Source organism: Peromyscus maniculatus, chromosome 7 (assembly GCF_049852395.1).
Source record: "Peromyscus maniculatus bairdii isolate BWxNUB_F1_BW_parent chromosome 7, HU_Pman_BW_mat_3.1, whole genome shotgun sequence".
NCBI classification, from domain to species: Eukaryota; Metazoa; Chordata; class Mammalia; order Rodentia; family Cricetidae; genus Peromyscus; species Peromyscus maniculatus.
Genome location: NC_134858.1, coordinates 72,566,853 through 72,590,688, shown reverse-complemented (window position 1 = coordinate 72,590,688; position 23,836 = coordinate 72,566,853). Strand labels below are relative to the sequence as shown.

Genomic DNA, 23,836 nt, shown 5'->3' with positions numbered 1-23,836 from the left:
TTCACAGCATCTGATTTCTAATTCCATCTGAAAACTCGTCTCTGTTCTACACTGAAGCATTCATTCCTATAGAATTCTTAGAACTTTTCTGAGATGGTCTTATGAAGTTATGAACTGTTCCTCCTTCCTGCCTATGAGGTAACAGGCATGTGCATGCAGACACGGCTTATAAAGCACTAGGAACTGAACCCAAAGTTTTGTGCAAGTTAGGCAAGCACTCTACCAACTAAGCTATATCCTCAGCCCTGTGGGCTTCCTGAAACTATTTCCACCCGTCTCTTTCATTTTTCTGTACCTAATATTACTACTGTAGTACAGTAAGATGAGAACAGCAGGGTTTCATTAACACATTTAAATGAAAACAAAATCTAAGATCACAAATAATTTCTTTATAATGGCTTAACTTCAGAAAACATACTGAAAAACATTAACAAATAAGACAAAACTGCGTATTAAAATCAATAAAAATTAGGTAGATCCATTTATTTTGGGTGTATTTTACAAGTATAAGTTTGGAAGGGCTCTTTGACAAACTTCAGCATTAACCGCCAACTCTACAGACATCTTGAACAAGAAAAGGCATTTACGTTGGCCCTCTGCATACAGTGTCCTATTGCATACCAAATGGTGGAGAAGCAGTGACAGATTTGAGGGCATGGTACTAAAGGAGTTAGATTATTTCTACTGCTATTTAGTTGATAAATACCATACAAACATACACGAATGGGTGTCACCACCACCAGGAATTTATAGAATTGAAACCCACAGGTCTACCTACTTCAAAAGCTAGAACAACTAGTTAAGAGTATCCACTTGTCATTTATGATGAGCCACTCTGAGTTCCTTTGATTCTGATTTCTAAAAGCTGTAGTGAGAAGTTGGAGAAAGGGACCCGGGTAAGACTGGCAGTACACGCCAAGTGAGATCAAGATGGCGCTTCAGAAAATGTAGGTGCTTCCAGTGGGCTTCAGGGAAGGACAGGTGACAGACATGGGTTACAATGAAGTAGTAAGTTTGAACATTGGGGATGTGATGAAGCCATCACAGACAAGGCCTTGGTAGCCACTCAGAACTGTTCTTCCCACAAGCTACCTGCTTCTGACCATCAAATAGTAAGTTTAGAGCAGAGTTTGGGTTGATAGTTCAGTTTTGATAAGACTGTGATATTCAGATTAAGAATACAAGTCTGACTTAGTAATGACTACCAATACTCAGAGGTATACTTTGGGTACATCAAGTAAAAACAGCAACTAATTCTAACTGTGGAAGTAATAACAAGAAGAGGCCTTGTCATGACTGCCTTGAATAGTTTGGACTTGTTTCATTAGTACAAGATTATCTAGCAACTTGTAGACTACAAACATGCCCCCTCCAATCTATCCAAATGCTATTCCAACTAGACACGAGCTGCAACTGTCGATGTAGCCTTCAATACATTTAATTCAATTTCTAATAGGAGCTACTGAACAAAACAGACTTTAGACTTTAGCCAGTTTGCCTTTAGTATTTTTATCAACTTCAGTTTACTCTAACATTAAAACTAGCCATTCCTTAGACACAACTTTGACATAGAAATGGACAATTAAGCTCATTTAATCAAAATCTTCACTAAATGATGACCAAAGAGCCTACAAAAATGTCTATAATAAACTGAGCTTTGAAGCAGAACACAAAACAGGAAAATGTAAAACTCTCAAGCACCAATAATGGAAGCTATGCAGCTATACGTACAAATCCTTAACAGGTCTTTCCTCGTGGAAAATCCTGAGATTTTATTTAAGCACTGCTACTTTATAGAAGGCAGGTTGGTTTAGTGAGGAGACTTCTTCTGATAGTGATTTTATTTGGGGCACTTAGTATTTCACAGATCCTCAAGTCTTGAGGTAGGTTAAATATCAGTGTCCTATTTTACAAATCAAAACTCAAGCAGGTGTTACTCACTTGTCATAAATTGAGTCTGGTGGTCAGGAAGAGCATGGCCACTCTCACTTCAGATTCATCTAATCTGAATTTAATGGTGATGGGATTGCAAATATCCATGGGGGGAAAAAAGACTAGATATCAATCCTATGGTGAATTATACATATTACAGAATAGTTCACTTGCTCATTACAAATACATTGACATAGAACTACGCTGTAAAATTACCAATGTGGAGTATAGAGTGTGTTGCTTTTCTTCCTTTCAGGTTGAGTGGAGCAGGACTAATCACGAGTGTGAAACCATAGGAAAGCAGGTGCATATAGCCACAATACAAAATGATGCCTGGATTCCCGTAGTGGGGTAGGTCTCATCCCAGCCCAAGATGAAGGGAAAGAACAATATCAGCTCAGGCTGCTGCAGCTCAATATGCTTCCCCTAGGCCTGACATCCTGGAGAAAGGGCTCTAAGAAAATAGTAAACGTGTCCCAATAAAGTGTGCTAATGTTTTCACTATCACATAAACCACAAGTAAAAGTAAATTGATATTTTATTAAAATGACATGTAGAGGAGATACCTAAATAGTTTAATATAAATGTTTTACCTATCACATAAATCACTGTAATTGTTATAAGCCCAATTTTCCTAGTTCATCCTAATTATTTAAAATTATTTAACCAGAATTCAGCTTATCGTGACAGTTTCCTAGACCAATCTTTTCAACTACTTGCTTCATTATAAAGTTCCCTTAGGGATAAGAGTGTAGTTCTGTGGTACAGTGCTTATTAAGCACGTGTGAGACAGTGGTTTGATCCTCAGCATAACAAAAAACCCTCACAAAAATCCTTTTATTTAAGCAAGTTTAAAAAGTAGAGATAGACATGTATGCTCTCATAAATGGAACAGCCCAACACGAGTCACAGAAGCAAAGTAAAGAGAAGATGGGGGTTGAGAACAACATAGAAGGCAGAGAATGCAAGCCTTTAACTTTAGTATCCCCAAAGCTGAGTTGGAAGTAAAAAGTTTCTACATTAAGGAAGTTTATATAAATTATATGAATTGTAATTTTTTTTGTAAAGAGTCAAAATGAAATGTTCTGCATAGAACAAAAGATATGCCTAAGCAACATATCATATTTGTACAAGGCCACTGAAAGTCATGAATATTAGTAACAAATGAAAATGCTTAATTCTGTATCAGGCTGAGTGTATTTCAGTTTGGTATTCTAATAAGCTCAAGATTGTAAACTATTCTTATACAAAAGCAGTAATGGTGGGCAGATTTGTGTAGGAAGTCTTGTGCTTCTGGTTGGCACATTATCTACTTTCTAATATGGTGAAATTAATACAGACATTTGTAAAAGGTTGTGCAAAACTATTGTATTTACAAAATGGCACAAAAGTGAATGCAATAGTCAGTGCACATGCACACCCATTCACGTCTTCAACAAAGAAAGCTGTCCCAGCACTGCAGACCCGAGGAAGAGCATGAGCGTCAATGACAGCTGGTAAGCGTTGGAGTCACACAAGTCACACCAGAACGGGCAAATATCGCCCAGGTAAGATGCTCTTGTTAAAGCTGGAACAGCAGGTTTAAGGCCGTCAAGTCCAAGCAGTTATTCAAATCTTTTGCAGCCCATTTACTTGTGTCTGAATTATGTGACTTGTCTTCCAACTTGTGGTCTTAAACTTCTGTCTTACAAAATTCAAAAGGAAAATACAGAAGAAATCAATACAACAGAGGTTCTATTAAATAAGAGTAACATACAAAGCTGTAATTATGGGGAAGTAAGGAAAGCCAGAACATTAAAGCTGTAAAACTTGCTTGCTACTTGTTGGAGCCAGCCCTACACCAGCTAGGTAATATGTACAATTATTGTAACGTCAATTACTTAAGTTGCTGTTCCATGTCCTTTGCATCAGTGCACTGTTAAACTAACTAAAACCTCTACACATGTCTGCTCCCTGACAACAGCAGCACACACTACCACTACCTGCAAAGCTGTCAGTCTCCAATGACATAGTGAGTGAAAGGAAACAGAAAGTGGGTAAGTAACGCAGTAAGGAGAAATAAAGGACATTAGAAGACCCATGCAGTTCAGCTCTTTTAATCAGCCAGCCAGCTTGCTAGCAACCAGGGATGGTTTCCGCTGAGGAAGGTCCTGTGGAGTGGGAATGTGGTCACCAGTGACCTCTGTCTTATCCGGGGCTGCAGCAGGAAGCTGCTTGTTCTTCATCTTTGCTTTTGCCATGTTGTAATCCCCAGAATCAAAATACTTTTGCTGCAAACAAAAACAAAAACAAAAAAATAGATTAGAGTTCAAAGATACAGTGATGGAATGATGGCCTAGATAAATAATGAGAAGAAAAAAATGTCTCAGACTTTACAGACCCTAAAATGAAGTAGCTGGGACTCACAGCTAGCGTAAGACTGCTGAATGGCCTAGTAACAGGTCTTATTAGCTGGCTCCTCCTGACTAGTCTTTTGATGAGCCCCATCTGGCCTAAAGCCAATGGATCCATGATTAGAAACTACTTTTTGGATAGCACTGTACAAGTTTTATATGGAGCAGTAACAATGAAATGTGGGCAATGTAGTGGGTAGCCATTCCAGCTTGGATCTGGAAGTTCCAACCCCCATTGAGACTCTGGCAACTGTCACGCCTGGGCGGGGCCAGGGGAGGCGCCTGGAGACCCAAGAGCTGGATGGGCCAGCGCTCTCTCGGTGCCCGGGGCAAGGCACTTCTGAGGTTGCTGCAGTATCATTTCTGCGTGATGCTTTAAAAAGAGTGTGGAATTCTAATGCCCCCAAATCAAGAAGCTGCTTCTAGCTAACTATGTGTGGCACACCTAGAATCCCAGCACTCAGGAAGTGGAGGCAGGAAGACAGATACTCAAATCTTGCTACAACTACATGAGACCCTGTCATAAAAAGGAAAATGGAGCACTGCTTCTTTTACTGGCTGGCATCTGGACAACAAAGCAGCCTGGTAAATTTGTGTTACTTAATGTACAAAGTAAGAAACTGAACACCGCAAGCTAAAATAAATAAATAAATACATAAACATTTTTTTTTTCATTTACTTATTTAGTGGGTATGTGTGTCAGAGAGTCTATGTGGAGGTCAGAGGGCAATTTTTACAATTGCTTCTCTCATTCCACCTCGTGAGTCCTGGGGACTGAACTAAGATTGCCAGGCTTGGCAAAAAGAGCCTTTACCCTCTCTCTCTCTTATAGGCCGTACAATTTCCTCCAATTTAATGGAACTCAGTTTCTAACTAGAAAAATTTAATCAGAAAAGGATCTCATTTAATTGCGTACTAGGATATTCTGAAGAGTATAATAGTTATATTTTACTATTGCTAGAGTTTAAACTCACAGTGAAGCCCAGAGAATTTGAGCAAAGATACTGGTACAACAAAACCTGGCAGAACAGACACTGACAGGTGCTACCAGTGAAGGAGATGGCTTTTTCTCAGGTTAGGGTCCAACAGATATAGTCTAGCAGGTTTTAGATGTTTAACAATTTCTAAACTTCATGAGCGCGTGCGCGCGCGTGTGTGTGTGTGTGTGTGTGTGTGTGTGCACACGTGTGCATGTGTGTATAAATGCACATGCACACACGCCATATATATTAGATTACTTCCTATAATCCTCAGTTTGGAGTCTTTGTGCAGCAGGAGTATCAGAGCAAGTTTGAGGCCAGCTTGGGCTATTTAGTAAGCCCCAGGCCAGTGTGAGCTATAATGAGACCCTATCTCAAGCAAAATAAACCCCTAAAACCAAATAAAACATACTTTAGATCATATGGAGGCAATCTTACAAGTCTCTCTTCACATTCATTCATTCACTCACTCACTCACTCACTCACTCACTAACTGAAGACAATGTCTCATGTAGCCCAGGCTGACCTCAAATTCTAACTTGCTATGTAGCAGGGATGACTTTGAATTCTTTTTTTAAGTTGAGGATCGAACCCAGGGCCTTACATGTGCTAGGCTAAATCCCCAACCCTTTTGAATTCTTGATCCTCTTGTCTTCTCCTCCCAAGTGCTACATATGTTCCACAACGCCTGATTTCCCACTAAAATTGAGCAGCATTGACACTATGTATGTTACCACCTAACATGACAAACCTTAAAGTCATGTTTATTAGAACTGGGCCCTCAGTCTTGGTACTTTACAAACCTTACAAATACAGAAAATCATGGGCTAGACTGTTCAAATCCTTACCCACTCTGATGGGCTATAACTCACCATGGACACGATATTATTATTAGAAGCCCAGTGAAAATATAACACATTAATTTCATAATATCACCAATGTGTACAGTACAGAAAAAGATCCAATATGGTAATTAAATTTAATTCAACCCTCTCAAATAATGGAGAAACTAAGTCTCTTAGCTTGTTAAATATCATGGCAGAGGAAAACTGAAACCTAGAACCTTGTAACTCAGATTTGAAATAAATTCTAGAACAACAAAAAGGCTTATTTCACTGATAGTTTGGGAAAATACAGAATCATTCAAACATTCAATTTCAAATTCTATAGAATTATTTGATTCAAGTGGCAGTATTTCCAACTATTTACATCTACGATACTGAGTTTAAGATATATTAATTCTGTTGTGAAGAAACTGTCTCCAAAATACTAGTAACCAGTCAAGTGCAAATGGCTATCTGATGCCTAGGATTATACATGATTATGTCATAGCTGAAAATACACCTAACAGTATGGTTCTGTAAGTGGACAGTCCATGCACATCCTGCATAACTAGATTCCTAATGAATGCAGTTCTCACTCTGATATTTCTAGTTTCCCACTACATGACCTTTACAGTCATGATTTCAAATAACCACATATTCTATTTTGTTGACTGATTATAACTTACTATTTCTCTGATGCTGAACAATGATGCTGCTTCTAATTACAGTAAAAGCTTTAAGAGGGGGAAAAAACAGCTTTAAATTTGAAGATATTTTTCTCTCAATTACACCCTTACATTAATTTATAAGAGATTAGTCAAATGTAAATATTTCCATGAATCTTCTATAAAACACTTTCAAAATTAAGAGTAATGATTTTAATGTTTATACAGACAAGTAATTCATTAACTACACTTAATTTCAAGCTCAGCAGTAGGAATTATTCTAATATTTTTCCACTTTGGTTGAATTTAGTATGATGAAATTTCACTGATTTCTATCATGGATGTAAACAGTGTCTGTTTTAATAGTTCTATTTCCTCTGTTATATTCCTTTATTTAGGATCATGCTAATGTTTTTTAAGGTCCTTGATATTTGGAATAATTTCCTTACTAGATTCTGTGTTATGGTACAGAAAATTTGCATTTTTCTATATTTTACATAATTGCCCGTATATTATTACTTGAAATATGTGAATCCTTTCATTTCACACATTAAAAAAAACATGCTATTTGTTAATACCTTTAAAAATCATTTGTAATGATCACATTCGGCGTTTTGAGTTGAGAAAACAGTTTATATGTAACTATGGTGCACACCCACAGACTTGTTTTTGTATATAAGTAGCCAATACCAATACACTTAAGGTATTTACTTAAGGAGAAACATAAAAATGTAGCATCTTATACAATAATTATCTTCCACATATACTTCACCATTCTCTGGTCCTCACATGATAAAGAATTCAAATGTGTTTTTACTCTAATTTTCTAAGGAAGGAGTTGAGAGAAAATTAGCACTACTATTTCAATGCTAATAAATAATGAAATGTTTTCAGTAATTTGAACTACTAAAATTATAACATGTAAATCAGTTAAAAAAAAAAAAGAACTACAAAGCAAATTAGATGATTTTACAAGTGATCATTTCATCCAAATACAAAGGGTCTTAAGCCTCTGGATGTTACGAGGGACTTGCTTTCCAAATGGTAAAAGCTTTAATAAGGGCAGTGGGATACACCACCAGTTTCTAGACATCGGTTCTTTTGAAAAGAAGGAAAGGGACCATACAGAAAATACAGGGTAGGTTTGAGTTATATCTACATTTACTTTAATTACAAAGATGACAAAATATCAATATTAAATGAAGGTGGTGGTCACAGGAATTCTTTTACATTATTATCTATACTATGCTACATACTTGAATATTTTATAATTTAAAGCATTATAATTGATTCTTTTCATACATCTTCATGGTATGAACCATGTAAAATATTGACAAAGACAGACACATGCACCTGGTAAGCTGAGATTAAAAATGCAGATACTCATCTCATGGCCTGTTAGCACACTGAGTTCATTTCCCTGTGAGGGAAGATGCTCAATAACTTACCCCTTTCTGCAAACGTTTCCTTAAAAAATCGGAACCGCCAGGCTTTTGTCCCAAGTGTGGATACCTTGCTTTTAATTTTGCTTCTTCAGCTTTCTCTGGACTAGTCACTTTATCTTCCATTTCCTGAAATAATTTCAAGTAAATTATTTCTGTTACAACTCAGTTTTTGAAAATAATTCACCTCTTAATATCTGGATTCTGACTTTCGTTGTTGAATGCCAAGTAATACAGCCTCTGACTAAGAAACCAAGCACAGAAGCCTTTCAAACGCTTCTGTCTTTCTTCTCAAATGTCCCATGTGATAGCTCTATTATAGCTGTGATGCATGTATAACACCCCATACAGTGGATAAAAATACCCAGATAGCTCAGCTCTCAAATCTTGCTTGCAGTTACTTTCCAGTCATGTATAATACATTCATAGTTAGTCACCTTCTATGGAACTCTTCAGCTCTTTGTCTATATTTAGAGAATTTTCTTAATATTATCAAAATCTAAAAGATCTTTCCGATTTCCTATTTATTCAAAATTACATATGATTTTAAACTCCTTAGACTCTTTACTAGACGTTAACAGCTGCCCAAATACTAGCATATTTCCCTTAACTAAATCAATTCAGAAGACCTTGATATCTGTAAAGGACAGAAATATGTTCAGCAATCTTCACATCTGGCTGGGTGTAAGAGCTCATGCCTGAATGGATGGAACTAGAAAAAATCATCCTGAGTGAGGTAACCCAAACCCAGAAAGACAGTCATGGTATGTACTCACTCATAAGTGGATTCTAGATATAAAATAAAGAACAATCAGATCACAACCCATAGAACCATAGAGGCTATATATATATATATATATATAGCATGGAGGTCCCTAGGACGACTGTAGCTTATAATAAATTTCGGTTTTACTCAATTATTGAAAAAAAAAATAGCCAAATGAATGGAAACACATGAACTATGAACCAAAGGCTGAGGGGCCCCCAGCTGGATCAGGCCCTCTGAATAGGTGAGACAGTTGATTGGCTTGATCAGTTTGGGAGGCAACTAGGCAGTGGGACCAAGTCCTGTGCTCATTGCATGAGTTGGCTGGTTAAAACCTGGAGCTTATGCAGGGACACTTGGCTCAGTCTGGGAGGAAGGGACTGGACCTGCCTGGACTGAGTCTACCAGGTTGATCGCAGTCCTTGGGGGAGGATTTGCCCTGGAGGAGGTGGGAATGGGGGGTAGGTTGGGGGTAAGGGGAGGGAGTGGGAGGGGGGAGAATAGGGGAACCCGTGGCTGATATGTAGAACTGAATGGTATTGTAAAATAAAATTTAAAAAAAAAAAAAAAAAAGAGCTCATGCCTGTAATCACAGCACCAGGAGTCTGAGGGAGGAAGACTACATACAGCAAGGTCAAGGCCAGGCTACAGTGAGTGAGTCCCTGTCTCTCACCATCAAAAAGGGCAATTCTGTTCATGTCACACATTTTTAGGTATCAAAGTCAGCTTCCTAAAAAGACTGTCATTAAATGTACCCCCACTGTGCTAAGGATTAAACTTGGGGTACTTGGTTATAACTCTAGTCCTGTCACTGTCTCAAGACCATTTTCTCAAATATCCATCCTGATTAAGTCCATATTCTTCAAAACACTATCTTACAGGAAAGAACTGATCACCTCATGACAGGAACAATGAATCATGAAAAAGCACAGGTCTCCTATGATGGGAGGCTGAGCAGCTGGCAAGGGTACTTTTAGCTATGGGACTCATTCTGAACTGGCAAAATCACACTTTTGGCACATTTTGAATCTCTAAGGTTATTTATGAAGTAAAATAGCAGAAATGTTAAATCTATAAATGTCAAACCAACTGTTCTTATATAACAAGTAAATAAATTATCTAGGAACTTTTCAATCTCATGTATTTTTTTGGAGATTTTCCTCAAAATTACATTTATACATATTCTACAGTATTATCAACACTTGACCCTCAACAACTCCCTTATACCCCACATTTAATGTCTGAGAGGATTTTGAAGGAACAGTTGCTAATGGCAGATATCCTTTGTTTTCTTTCTTTCTTTCTTTCTTTCTTTTTCTTTTCTTTTTCTTTTTTTTTTTTTAGTTTTTTCGAGACAAGGTTTCTCTGTGTAGCTTTTGAGCCTTTCCTGGAACTCACTTTGTAGACCAGGCTGGTTTCGAACTCACAGAGATCCGCCTGGCTCTGCCTCCCAGTGCTGGGATTAAAGGTGTGTGCCACCACCGCCCGGCTGTTTTCTAATCTCTTTATAAAAACCTGCCTTTTCTGATTCAGATGTCCTGCTTCCCCCTTCTAGGCTGCAGTTTCATGTATCTATGCTGACAATCTCTTATTATGGCCATCCACACATATGCTCCATACAAAATTTACTTGTGTATTCAGCACAGGTAAGACTCTAAGTGACCATTTTTCTAGTCCTTACATTTAAGAATGGTATGTCCAAAAGTTCAAGTGTGAGGTATACAATCTAAACCCTGGTAACTTTCAGCGTGTAAGCATATCAACACGCTGCTGATTACTGTCACATTTAAAACTAAGCCTCCATAAGCCACTACACAAAGCCTTCATAAGTCACAACACCTCAGCTGGTATTCAAACTGCAATATCATCATTTTTCATGGTGCTTTTTGTTGTTTGTCTTTGACGTGAGTTTCATTCTGTATCTCTGGTTATCCTGGAACTCACTATGTAGACCAAGCTGGCCTTGGACTCAGAAGAAATCCACCTGCCTCTGTTTCCTGAGTATTGTGGCAGTTCTTTAAGGAGTTTTTCAAACCTGATTTTATGCATAATTCCTGTCTTACAAAGTTTAGAACCTAACCAGGTAAAGATATAAGGACATTGTACTTATGTAAAGCTGGAGACACTAATACAAAAATAAGGTGTGCTAGAGCCTTAGCGACATCTAGTGGCTGGCCGCTTACCCTTCACTATACAAACCTACTGCAACTCCCTGGCATTCTCAGAGCTGCAATTTCACAGCAAAACTTGGATGAAAAACTGATGCAAGTCCTTATTCTTGGGTTTCCCTGTCCAGTTAGCCCATTTTAAATAATGCTTATTGAAAAGGAGCCAAAGTCAACTACTGGCCTTTCGTCTCAGCACTTTCAAACCTTCCTGTCAGAATCAGATTTTCTTGGGCCAGAAAGATTACAGAGCAGCTAAAGGAACTTGCCACATAAACCTGACAACCTGAGTTCAACCTCTGATTCTAATGGTGGACGGAGAGAGCCAAGTCTGAGAGCTGCCTTCTGACCTTCACATGCATAGTCAGCACACATCCACCCACACTCATGCTCACATAAGAAACAATAATGAGGCTAGCCTGGTTTACATATCCAGTTCCATGTCTATACGGAGAGACATTCTTTCTCCCCTCCCCACACATACTCCTCAAACCCAAACACACTTCTTTTGATAATTTCTTGAACCTAGGATCTCAAATGTTTGAGACCAACGAGACCTCATCTCAAAACAAGGAAGAGGACAGGGAGAGGAGAAAGAGAGGAAGTGAAGGATGAAGGAGGAGAATCCTTGAATGTCCTTATCAATACATAACACGTTATTAATAAGTGCTATCAGTATAATTTCCTAGATGAATTCAAACTTTGTTCTGTATTCAACAGAAGGAAAGATATGAAAAGACAGACCTAAGGTACACTTTAAAACGAAGTTAAGCACTATCAAGACTTGTACAATACTTTTTGAGAACCATATAAAACATTCTTAATCTACTGCAGTTGCTGAAGTTTTAGGACCTTACATTAAATAACTCCAGCTAACAATGTTCACTAACATTCTAACACAACTACAGATTTACTTACAGAAATATAAACGTGTGGGGGTGGGGTGCAGTGGCTGCTGGCATTGAGCCATTCTTGCTCCTCTCTACAAGCTTCCCCAAACAGTACAAATAGAAGGCTAAAACTACATTTCCCCAACTGTACTCCAATTAGGCAGCCCCACAGATGAAGAAGTGTAGAAGAAGAGAGGCCATTCTTCTCTTGATCGTGCTGCTACAGAGCAGCAGGCCCCTGTGAGTTCCTCCAGTGGGGTATCCACAGAGAATCAGGGGCTCTTGTAGCAGCTACATGGCAGTGGAGTAGATGAAAGGCTCCAAACACGACTTTCTTCAATCCTTGCCTCTGAAAACATCTTTTTCCCCTTCTGTTCTTCCAACCCTTTCAAGAATTTGTAATCTAGTACCCCAAACCATTTCCTTTCTGTTTGAAATATGTCAAGTAGCTTTTGTTCTTGCCCTCCTTATATGATGGTTAAAAAAAAAAAAAATCAAGTGGAATAATTTATACTTATAGTCATGTTAAAAACAGAATTGGACACAGAATTTGCTATGATTACAGTTTCTTGAACATCAAAGATATTCCCGAACATTTATTTTAGCTAAGAAAGAAAACAAAATGAACAAGGGCAGTGTGTGTGTGTGTGTGTGTGGAGGGGTGTTAAGATAAAGAGAAGGAAATATAAAACAAAGAAAAAAATAGGTTACATATGCATGCATCAAATATTATACCGTAGATGTCTTTTGTAGGAGAGAGTGGGGGGGTAGGAGAAGATGAAGGGCCAGGGATGTACCCTATGTCAGAGGGCACAGAGGCCCTGGACTCATAATTTCCAGCATCTGAGAAGGAAGGAGGGTAGGCAAGAATAAAGGGCTGGGGTGTGGCTCAGTGTGGAGCACTTGCCAAGAATGGGCAGGGCCCCAGGTTCAATTCCAAGTGCTGTAAAAATAAAATGAGACAACAAAGAAAAACACATAAGAGGATAGTATTTTTAATTTAAATGTTTATAATTTGGAAGTCATGATGGTTTATAATGACTGTCAAAACATGACAGGAACCAGAATCTCTAGGCACATCTGTAAGGGAGCTTGCAGATGGATTAATTAGGTGGCAAGATCTGCTCTAGATGTTGTCATATCATTTCATAGGCTGGGGTACTAGGGACTGAATTTAAAAAAGGAAGTGGACTAAAGAGATGGCTCAGTGGTTTAAGAGAAGTTGTACAATCATAAAGATTGGAGTTTGGATCCTAACAACTATGTAATAAGACAAGCATTGTGCAAACACTTGTCATTCCAGTTCCAAAGGAAGCCCTCTTCTAGTCTTCACATGTGCATTTACACAAAACACATAAATGCACACAAGTGCACACACACATGCACATACACTAAATATTAGAAGGGGGGAAAGGGAGAAAGATGAACACCAACATTCATCTTTGCTTCTGGCTATAGCTGTATTGGCTCATGTTGCCATATACTCCTAGCCATCGTGGACTGTATCCTCAACCTCTGAGCAAAAATAAACCCTTCTTTTAAGTTACTTTTATCAGATACTGAGTCAGAGCAATGAGAAAATAAATTAATATACAAGTGATCATGTTTTTTTTTTGGTGGGGGGACAGGGTTTCTGTGTATAGCTTTGGCTGTCCTGGTACTTGCACTGTAGACCAGGCTCATAGAGATCTGCTGGCCTCTGCCTCCCAAGTGCTGGGATGAAAGCTATGCGACATCACCACCAGGCTTACAAAATAAAGTTTTAAAGGGGGCTAACTAAACAAAAATAAAGGATAAAATCTCCAAATTGGTAGTTTAGTAGTGAAGAAAAGAAAATCAATGGGGGAAGTTAATGAAATAATAATGGGACTAGATACCCCCCCCCCCCACACACACACACAGAGCACAATAATAACAAAGGAACAGAAAAGATGTGATGTGATTTTAAAAAAAGGGCAGCAGTAACAAAGGGTAAGATGAAAGGAAAAAAAACTAAAGTGCCAATGATCACAATAACCATAAAAGGACTGATGCCCTGTCCATTTAAGTCTGTAGCTGGAAGCCAAGGGAGACAGTCATGCCTGTAATCCCAGTATTTGAGAGACAGAGCCAAAAGGATTGCCACCAAGTTCACAAGCCAGGTCAATATAGGAAGTTCCAGGAAAGCCTGTTCAAAAGGTCAAAATAAACAAATATAAATTCAGAGCCAGATTTTAAACAGCAACAACAAAAACTAGTCACTTACCAAGTAAAATTTAAAAAGTGAAATAGGTAGAAAGTAAACATAGGGGAAATAACACACTAGTCAAGCCCTAATCAAATAAGAGCTAGTGCATCTATATTGAGTAAGATAGATACTACGACAAACGTATTATTAGAATATATAGGCCAGTCAGGTGGTGGCTACACACACCATTAATCCTAGCAGAAGCAGGTGGATCTCTAAGTTTGAGGCCAGTCTGGTCTACAGAGTTAGTTCCACGACAGCTGGGGCGACACAGAGGAACCCTACAGAAAGAAACACAGAGGCCCTGCTCTCTGTGCGGCTCCCATGGCGGGCATGGGACAGCAGGTACTGTTTACTGGTCCCCAATGACAAGGTGCATGCCAGTGTGCTGTATAACCTGCACACGGGTGCCTGATCCTTGAGAGTAGGTCCCAGCACCACAACAGGGATTGAAGACAATCACTGTTTTGTCCTTGAAGGAAACCTAACTGGCACTAGAAGCCCACCCAGGAACAGGGCTGTTTTCCCTGAGGAATGAAAGCCAGGGGTCTGGAATCTCCCACTTGGAGGTGACTGGGATGGCAGCAAGGCTTAGGTGATGATTTCTGCTGTTTCAACTATGAGCAGTGTCAGGAGCAGAGAAGCCGCTCTGGTTACTGTGGACTTTATTGCTACAAAGAATAATTTCTGTCTGAATTAGGACAGATCCTAGGAACTCTGATCTTTCCTATATTAATCAGTGTGAGCAGCAATCAACTTACTATGTTTAAAAAAAATGGCTTGAAACCAGCACATTTCTGTACCAGGCAGACATCTACTGGGTGTGCTGGCAGGTGCATCTACTCCTGGTCATGGAGCTAGAGATCACTTGAGTATGAGTTCAAGGACAGTCTGGATAAACTTACTGACAGCTCACTGTGTCCTGTCCCAAAGAAGACAGTGTTAACTTATATTTATCTTATAAGTACTTGGTTTTACAAAAAAGATCCTAGTAATTTCTTTTACATGTATGTATGCTGTGTGGAGGCACGTGCATGTCATAACAGAGGAAGTGTGGAAGTAAGTCAAAGGATAACTTGCAGGAGTCAGTTCTTTTATTCCACCAGTGGGATCTGGAGATCAAACTAAAGTTGTAGGCTTGAAGGCCAGAACCTTAACACTCTCAGCCATCTCACGGGTCCCTGATAAAATATTTTAAAGAAGAAAAGAGAAGACTGATCAGGTGTGACTATGTATCCCAACATTTCTAGCATTCAAGGGTCTGTAGAAGTTTGTAGTGAGTTCAGAGCTGCCTTGGGAGGTACACCCTGCTTTAAAATAAAAAAGGAAGTCACACAAAGACTGTACATGTGTGTAGTAGACTTAATTCAGTGGTAGATCAGTTGCTTGGGATGTATGAAGATCTGAGTTTAATCCACAGCAGGGGTCAGGAGAAGAGTAATAAGCAAAGAAACTAGTAAGAGTCAGGCAGTCTCAAAGTTACAGGCAAGGGGCGGGGGGGGGGGGGGTCTACAAAATTAACCCTGTTCAACAAAAGCTTAAAAGCTGGGCATATGAAAACCCAGTATGTACAAAGTGGAGGCAAGAGGATCAGGGGTTCCAGGCCAGGATGCAATATATAAAACCAAGCCTTAAAAAACAACAGCAAAGGGAGAGCAAGTTCCAGGACAGCTAGGGCTACACAGAGAAACCCTGTCTCAGAAAAAAACAAACAATAGTAAAGGAAGCTGGGCAGGCGTGGTGACAAAGCCTTTAATCCCAGCACTCAGAAGGCAAAGACAGAGGCAGGTGGCTTTCTGGAGTTCAAGGTCAGCCTGGCCTATATCAAGAGTTTCAGAAAACAAACAAACAAGCAAAACCGACCAAACAAATAACCACAATAACAAAACTCCCAACCAACCAACCAACCAACCAACCAACCAACCAACCAACCAAAGAAACCACCCCCAAAAGCCCTCACAAAAGTAAAGGGCCACTTGTCACCAAGCTTAGTCCCTGGGTCCCAGATGGCAGGAGGAAGAGAACAGACTCCCATAAGTTGTTCTCTATTCTCCACATATGCACTGTGGCACATGGGTGCTGGGGATGCTTTTCTGTATGCTGTGAATGTGTTGCTCTGATTGATGGATAAATAAAACGCTGATTGGCCAGTAGCCAGGCAGGAAGTATAGTATAGGCAGGACAAGCAGAGAGGAGAATTCTGGGAAGTAAAAGGCTGAGTCAGGAGATGCCGCTAGCTGCTGCCACCATGAGAAGATGTAAAGACACCTGTAAGCCATGAGTCATGTGGCAAGGTATAGATTTATAGAAATGGGTTAAGACATAAGAACTAGCTGCGTGGTGGTGGCGCACGCCTTTAATCCCAGCATTCGGGAGGCAGAGCCAGCCTGGGCTACCAAGTGAGTTCCAGGAAAGGCGCAAAGCTACACAGAGAAACCCTGTCTCGAAAAATCAAAACCAAAACAAACAAACAAACAAAAAAAAAGATATAAGAACTAGATAGCAAGAAGCCTGCCACGGCTATACAGTTATAAGCAATATAAGTCTCTGTGTGTTTACTTGGGTCCAAGCGGCTGCAGGACTGGTGGGTGAGATTTGTCCTGATCATGGGCCAGGTGGGACACAGGAAAACTCCAGCTACATACGGCAGAGCTTGCACACTCACACTCATCCACTAATAAAATATAATAAAATTTAAAAGCTAAAATAAAATGTCAAACTCAAGAAGAAAAATAGCTTTAAAAATTCAAAGCTGATTTTGAAATTTTATTCTATAAAAACTCCTGCCACAGGTTTCTACATTTTTAACAATACATGATGAAATAAAGTGCAATTTACATATATATATATTTATATACTTATAAATATATGTATTTATACATTCTTGACAAATAATGATGGGATGGTTATCAAACTGTCTTCCTATAGTATACACTTAGAAGAGAACCTAATCTTTATCAAATATAAACATGAACTAAGATTAACACATGTATTTCTGTGAGCTTTACTATTAGAATACATTAGAAACCCTCTGTTACTAATGTACAAGCTTTGAATACATATACAGAAACATTCAAGGGTTAGGGTTCAGTAGCAAAGCACAATCTAAAATTCATGAGGTCCGGGTTCAGTATATCAGCACCAACAATAGCAAAAGACCTTTGAAAATGACTAGGTCTGGGGATGTAGATCAGTGGTACAGTGCTTGCTTAACATATGAATGATATTCCCTAGGTTCAATCTCTAGTCCTAAAAAAAAGTTAAAAATGGCTGGGCTGTCGTGGTGCGTGCCTTTAATCCCAGCACTCGGGAGGCAGAGCCAGGCAGATCTCTGTGAGTTCGAGGCCAGCCTGGATTACCAAGTGAGTTCCAGGAAAGGCGCAAAACTACACAGAGAAACCCTGTCTCGAAAAAAAAAAGTTAAAAATGATTATTTTATATTCTAATAAGCTGATAATTTTATCGGAATGTCATTTTTCAGCCTGTGGCTGTTACATAGCTCAGCAGTAAAACCAGAGCACTCAAATAAGTTCTCTGTCTGCTGAGCAATATGTTCACTAATGTACTGATGAATTAACAAAGGCCAACTGACCTTTTCAGATATTGTGAAGAAGGTTCAACTACTGTTACCATTTTATAGAGAATCACTTTTGTCCTGTAAATCCTTACTATTTACCAGTGCTTGGCATTCAATGACAGTAAATAAAAGTCTCCAGAATGAACACAATGTCCTTCAACTGTGTCCATAAAACCAAGAAACTTTCTACATAAGTAGATTTACCATCAGCTCAAGAACATTGATGCAACAGAATTAATAGGTTCAGGAATGTAAGTTATAAAGTAAAAATCTTATACCAAGAACAGAAACAAATCTAAAAGCTGGTTGGACTGGAGATGTAATTCAGTGGCAGATCGTCTATCTAACATGCACAAGGCTCTGGGTTTCATCTCCAGCACCACAAGACGGAATATGACTGAAACCCCAGCACTCAGGCGGTAGAAGTAATAAGGTAAGGAGTTCAAACTCATTCTGACTACACACTGAGTTCAAGGCCAGCCTGGGATAAGAGACCCCATTTGACAAACAAAAGACAGAAAAATCTGAATAGAAAAAAAGAACATTATTAAGCCTACCAGTGATAGAGTATAATAAAACAGCTCCAGAAAATACCAAGATTAACTAGAATTTTTTAAAACCTGGGGGGTAAGGAGTGGGGAAGCATTTTTATATCTACTGTTAAACACTGATATAAGGAAACAGACATGTTACTTGTATTATTAGGGATGTTCAGGAAAATGTATTAGGCAGGTTTTGTCATTAGGAGACATCAGAGTGGGGCTGGAAAGATGGCTCCATGGTTAAAAGCAACGGCTGCTCTTCCAGAGGACCTGGATTTAACCTCCAGCACTTACACAGACAGTGGCTCACAATGGTCTGTAGCTCCAGCCCCAGGGGATCCGATGCACATTTCTGACCTTCTAGGGCACCAAGCAGCACACATATACTCATACATGGAGACAAAACACCCATACACATTAAAACAAACAAACAACCAACCAATAAAAGATACGTGTCATATGTAAGATTTAAGAAGCCTCTCATGAAGGAGAGGATACATTTTTTCCCCTCTGTGTCCTTTCTCACAGTTTAATGAGCTTAAGATGTCTGAAACTGGAGCAGCCATACTGCATTAAGAGCTGAGGTGCTAAGAATGGTGGAGCAGCAGCAAGGACCGGCATCCTGAAAACCTCAGAACCACTCTCCCACTCCTGGGCTAGCTTTTTGTGCTTCTTTGCCAAGAGAAAAAAATAACTTCTATCTTGTTCAAACTACTACTAGTTTCATTTTGCTGTCACATGTAACCAAGCATAATTCTGATTAAATAAAAAGCATGTAGGATTTAGACACAAAGACTTGGACAAGTTGGGCCACGGTGGCACACGCCTTTAATCCCAGCACTTGGGAGGCAGAGCCAGGCAGATCTCTGTGAGTTTGAGGCCAGCCTGGGCTACAAAGTGAGATCCAGGACAGGCAACAAAACTACACGGAGAAACCCTGTCTCAAAAAACCAAAAAAAAAAAAAAAAAAAAAAAAAAAAAGACTTGGACGAGCAGGTTTTGTCTGAGGATGGAGAGGAAGCATCAATAAGAGAATGGACAGTGATGGCAAGAAGGGGACTTCTGGGAGACGAAGCAAGAGACTGTGATGAAAGGAGGCTGAACAGCAGGCTAGTGAGCTTGGACTTCACCCTGTGACAGATAATGGGGCAGATAAACTTACTCCCAGCGAGGACTGTCCAAGGTCATCCCCTTAACATCCACCTCCAGGCAGCCTTTGAGAGAACTTGCAGTGGAACGGAACTGGAGGTTTTACTCTGAAACATTCTATGTTAACAGTTCTCTTCCTTTTCCACCATGCACAAAAATACCAGGCCTTTTTTTTTTTTTTTTTAAATTTTGTATTTTTGGGTTTTTATTTGTTTTTGAGATAAGGTCTCTACATAGCTCTGGCTGTTCTAGAACTCACTCTGTAGACCAGGCTGGCCTTAAACCCACAGAGATCCACCTGCTTCTGCCTCCCAAGTACCGGATTGAAGGTGTGCGCTACCATGCCTGGCCCATATCTTTTTAAAAAAAGAATTATTTTTAAGTTACTGTGTTTCGTCTGCATGTATGTCTGTATACTACTCGCATGCCCACAGGTCAGAAGAGGACACTGATCCTCTGAAACTGAAGTCACAGGTGGTTGAGAGCCACCTCTCCAGCCTGGCCAGGTGTTCTTTAAACACAGTATTTCAGTTCTACTTCAGCTAGTCTTTCTAAGACACTTCATTTAGTTTGACTAAAACAACCTCTAGAAAACTTGCTACTGGCATCTTAAAACAAACAAACCAAAGACACAACACGCACATATGCATTATGTATTTAGTTTTTTTCATATTTTTAAAGTGGGCCAAAGTTAAGGTTTTTATGCTATATCACCATGGGCTTTATTATACTGGACAGCTTCTGCTTCCAGACTGCTGGGATTATTAGGTGTGATCCACTATGCCTAGCTAGAACTAATTTTAAAACATTAAGTTATCTCAGTTCTAGATAGTTATATGACCTCATAGCTTATATTAAAAAGGAGAACTTAATCATCACATGGCCTATGGGATAATTAACCTTTAACAGCTGCTACCATTTCTCAATATATTTAGTTTCAACACAATTCCAGCCACAATGAATAGTTTATAGATAGGCTGTGTTTCTGTTTAAGACTGATACAAATTGAGAGACAGATATCTGTGTTTTTAATGCTCACACATATTTAATGAATGTCGCAATTAAAAACAGGTGCCTATCTGATTTCCTTCTCTTTTTAAAATTTTGCTTTCTAATTTTATTTCCACTGGTCTCTCTCTTAACATGAGTGTACACCATTCATAAGGGGTAGAAGGTGACCTTGTCCTATTATTCCTTGCAGGGTCCAGCTATCTTAAACTTCTATAGACAACAAGCTACCATAACGTCTATCTTATAAGTATTTTTAACTGAATACTTTGACTATAATTGAAAGGTCAATTGGGAACAGAGACAATAGTCAACTTTTGAGGTCATGTAACCGTCCTTCCAAATAGAAGAAACAGGTGATTTGGCTCACAAGACCACAGAAGTGACTCTGCACATTTTCCTCCTGTTGAAGGATCTGTTCATGCCTCAGGCACTTAAAATCTACAGCCAATCTTCGATTCAAAAAGGGACACTATATTCCAAACACCCTCCAATTTATATTAATGACATTAGCTAGAAACAAAAAGATCTAAAAAAAAAATGCTTAAAGAGAAAAAAATCATAAAGACAAAACATTAAAGTTATCACTGGTATTAGATATTGTATTGGGCTATTTTAATCAAAAGTATTTATACTCTAGAAATCAATACTTCAAACTTTGGTACTAACAAATCTTGTCACCCAAAATTATTTTAGTCAGGTGTAGTGGCAGCGGGACTGTAATCCTTGAACTTGGGAGGCTTAAGGCCAGAGGAATACTTCAAGTCAAAGGTCAGCCAGGGCTACAGAGTGAGCCCCTGCAGGAAAAATAATTAAACAAGGGCCAGCAAGATGGCTCAGGTTCAATCCTGGAACTCTCACGGTAGACGGGGAAAATCGACTCCTGCAGGCTGTTCTCTGACCTCTACACAAATATCCCCATTTAAAAAAAAAAAAAAAAATTACCTACCACACCATTATGTATCAAATTAAAACCAAGATTCATTTCAGTGTATTTTAGACAAGACAGACATGGGCTTTGAGTTCCTAAATCCTAAGCAATTATGAACACATCAAAGTTTACAATATAAGATTCCAACTAAGACTGTAATCCTTAAACTGTATACATTTTCTTTTCTTTTCTTTTCTTTTCTTTTCTTTTCTTTTCTTTTCTTTCCTTCCTTCCTTCCTTCCTTCCTTCCTTCCTTCCTTCCTTCCTTCCTTCCTTCTTTCTTTCTTTCTTTCGGCTTCAAAAACTCATTGCTCAGCTGGGCCTCATGGCACAGGCTTGCAACTTGAGCCACTTGAGCCAGAGCCTAGAGAACCACCAACCTGAAGGCTTGCCTGGGCAATTGAATGAGATCATCTCAAAACTGAAAACAAGAAGGCTAGGCCAGCATGGTAACGGGGCAAACAGTGTCAGGGCCATCCGCTCTAGCTAGCCACACCAGCTCTTGTCCCAGAAAGGCAAAATAGGGGCTGGGTGGCTAGTCAGTCAGTACAGTGCTTGCTGTGAACACACATATTCTCTCTTTCTCTCACTGGCTGTTCTCACAGAAACAGAAGGGGACCCCAGGAATAGAGCTCAGTGGTCAAGCCCTTGCCTAGGCTGCCCCAGAGGCCCTCCTGCAGAAAGGAAAAAGGACAGACGGACGGGAGGGAGAAGAAATCTTTCTTGCAAAGTATCATACAGCCGAACAACGTGGTGCTTTTATTATCTTTGTTCTCTTTCTTTTCATCAGTTAATTTACAAGTACTCTCAGAACAGAACTACTGTAATGGAAGAAATAACAGAAAAAGTCAACACGATTAGGAACATATGGAATGGGCACAGAGCACTCATCTACAGGGCAACATTCAGTATAAGCCCTAAGAAAGTTGAAACATTACAGCAAATCTCATGTACAGTAAAGCAGTTTGTTATTAATTATCAATTAATTTGAGACAGGGTCTCATTATGTAGCTCCAGCTGGCCGGGCACTCACAGACATCTGCCTGCTTTTTTTTTTGCCTGAGAGCTGGGATTAAAGGCACAGTGATAAGAAAAATTGCTGGGAACTCTTCATAAACAATTTAAGAAACGAGACCGAGGACTCTTCTCCTTTCTTCATTGACTCCATGTAACCAGGAAGGCAGGGCATCAGAATAATTAATAATAATGGAATGGGCAGGCAACAGCCCAGATAAAACATACAGGCCTTGTATTCCTAGACGGATTGCTAGCTCATTTCCCTTCATCGGAGAAATACAAACGAGCTGACAAAAAGATCCCCAAGTCTCGAGAAATATCTGATTCAATTAGTGAAAATCTGTAAAGCTCCAATTCTCGAGCTTTAGTCAAGTACCACAGGCAAACCCCACCAGGTAGCATGTCTGAGCACAAGTCGTGCTGGGTTCACAGTTCCTCGGTTGGGCCTCCCCGCCGTCGTAGGCAGTGGGCACTAGGACCGGGACTTAACCGCCGGGGAAACTGAAGCCCTAAGGGTTTAGGCACAGATCCTGGGGTCACACGGCTCACAATCCTAACCTAGATCTGTATGGCTCCCCCCAGGGCCCCCGAATGGAGACACCGCTTTAGGAGTTACCTGCAAGCTTACAAGTGGTCGGAGCGCTTCCGGGGGGGGGGAGCGCGCGGGACGGGGGGGGGGGAATACAACGTCCTAAGCAAACAAAAGCTGGCTAGAAAACTTGGGTTCCTAGCACCGGCCCGAGTCCTGGCTCTCTCGTATACCCAGGTGACACACCGAGGCACCGGAGAGGCACGTTAGGTGTCCAAGCCGCCTGGGAGGGGGGGTCGGGGGAGGTCGGATGCGGGAGGAGCCGACCGCCTCGTGCGGTGCGGCCAGGCGGCGGCCGGCGGAGGGCTCCTTCAGGCCGGCCTCGCTCGGGCCGCGCTCCCGCAGGCCCGCCAGCCAGGGCTCCAGCCACACCTGGCTCCCGCCGCCCCGCCGGGCCAGCCCGGCACGCTCACCTTTTGCTCCTCGGCCGACGCTGCTTCAGGGACTTCCGCGGACATGGTGCTCCTTCTGCAGAAGAGACGCCGGGAGAAGACGGATTACCGGGGTGGCCAGGCCGCCCGCTGCCCTCTGCCTGCCCCGCCGCTCGCCGGGCTGGCGGCTGCCGCCTTGTGACGACACGGGCCCCGGGAGCCCGCAGCCCAGGCCCGCCAGACTCCCGCGCCGCACCCTTACCTACCTATCCCCGCGCCTCCGGCCCTGCGACGCCCAAGCACTTCCTTTTTCCCTCAAAGGTTGCGGCGGCTCGCGCCTCACCTCACTTCCGTCCAAGGGCGCCCGG

General features: G+C 40.5%; 1 protein-coding gene across 1 annotated transcript; it reads right to left on the bottom strand.

Moving 5' to 3' along the window:
• Positions 1-452: 452 nt before the first annotated feature.
• Positions 453-23,836, bottom strand: Arpp19 (cAMP regulated phosphoprotein 19). The gene is made up of 4 exons (XM_006973754.4): positions 23,735-23,836; positions 23,511-23,565; positions 8,243-8,365; positions 453-4,202 (listed from the first exon to the last, which is right to left on the bottom strand). The coding sequence occupies exons 2-4, from the start codon at positions 23,553-23,555 to the stop codon at positions 4,032-4,034; spliced, it is 339 nt and encodes a 112-aa protein (XP_006973816.1). The 5' UTR covers positions 23,556-23,565; positions 23,735-23,836; the 3' UTR covers positions 453-4,031.

Excerpts from the sequence above, each read along its gene's own strand:
- Arpp19 (XM_006973754.4), bottom strand. The coding sequence starts at position 23,555 with ATGTCCGCGGAAGTCCCTGAAGCAGCGTCGGCCGAGGAGCAAAAG. Across the intron at positions 8,366-23,510 it reads CGTCGGCCGAGGAGCAAAAG|GAAATGGAAGATAAAGTGAC; the intron begins GTGAGCGTGCCG and ends AAATTATTTCAG. Across the intron at positions 4,203-8,242 it reads GGAAACGTTTGCAGAAAGGG|CAAAAGTATTTTGATTCTGG; the intron begins GTAAGTTATTGA and ends TTTTGTTTGCAG.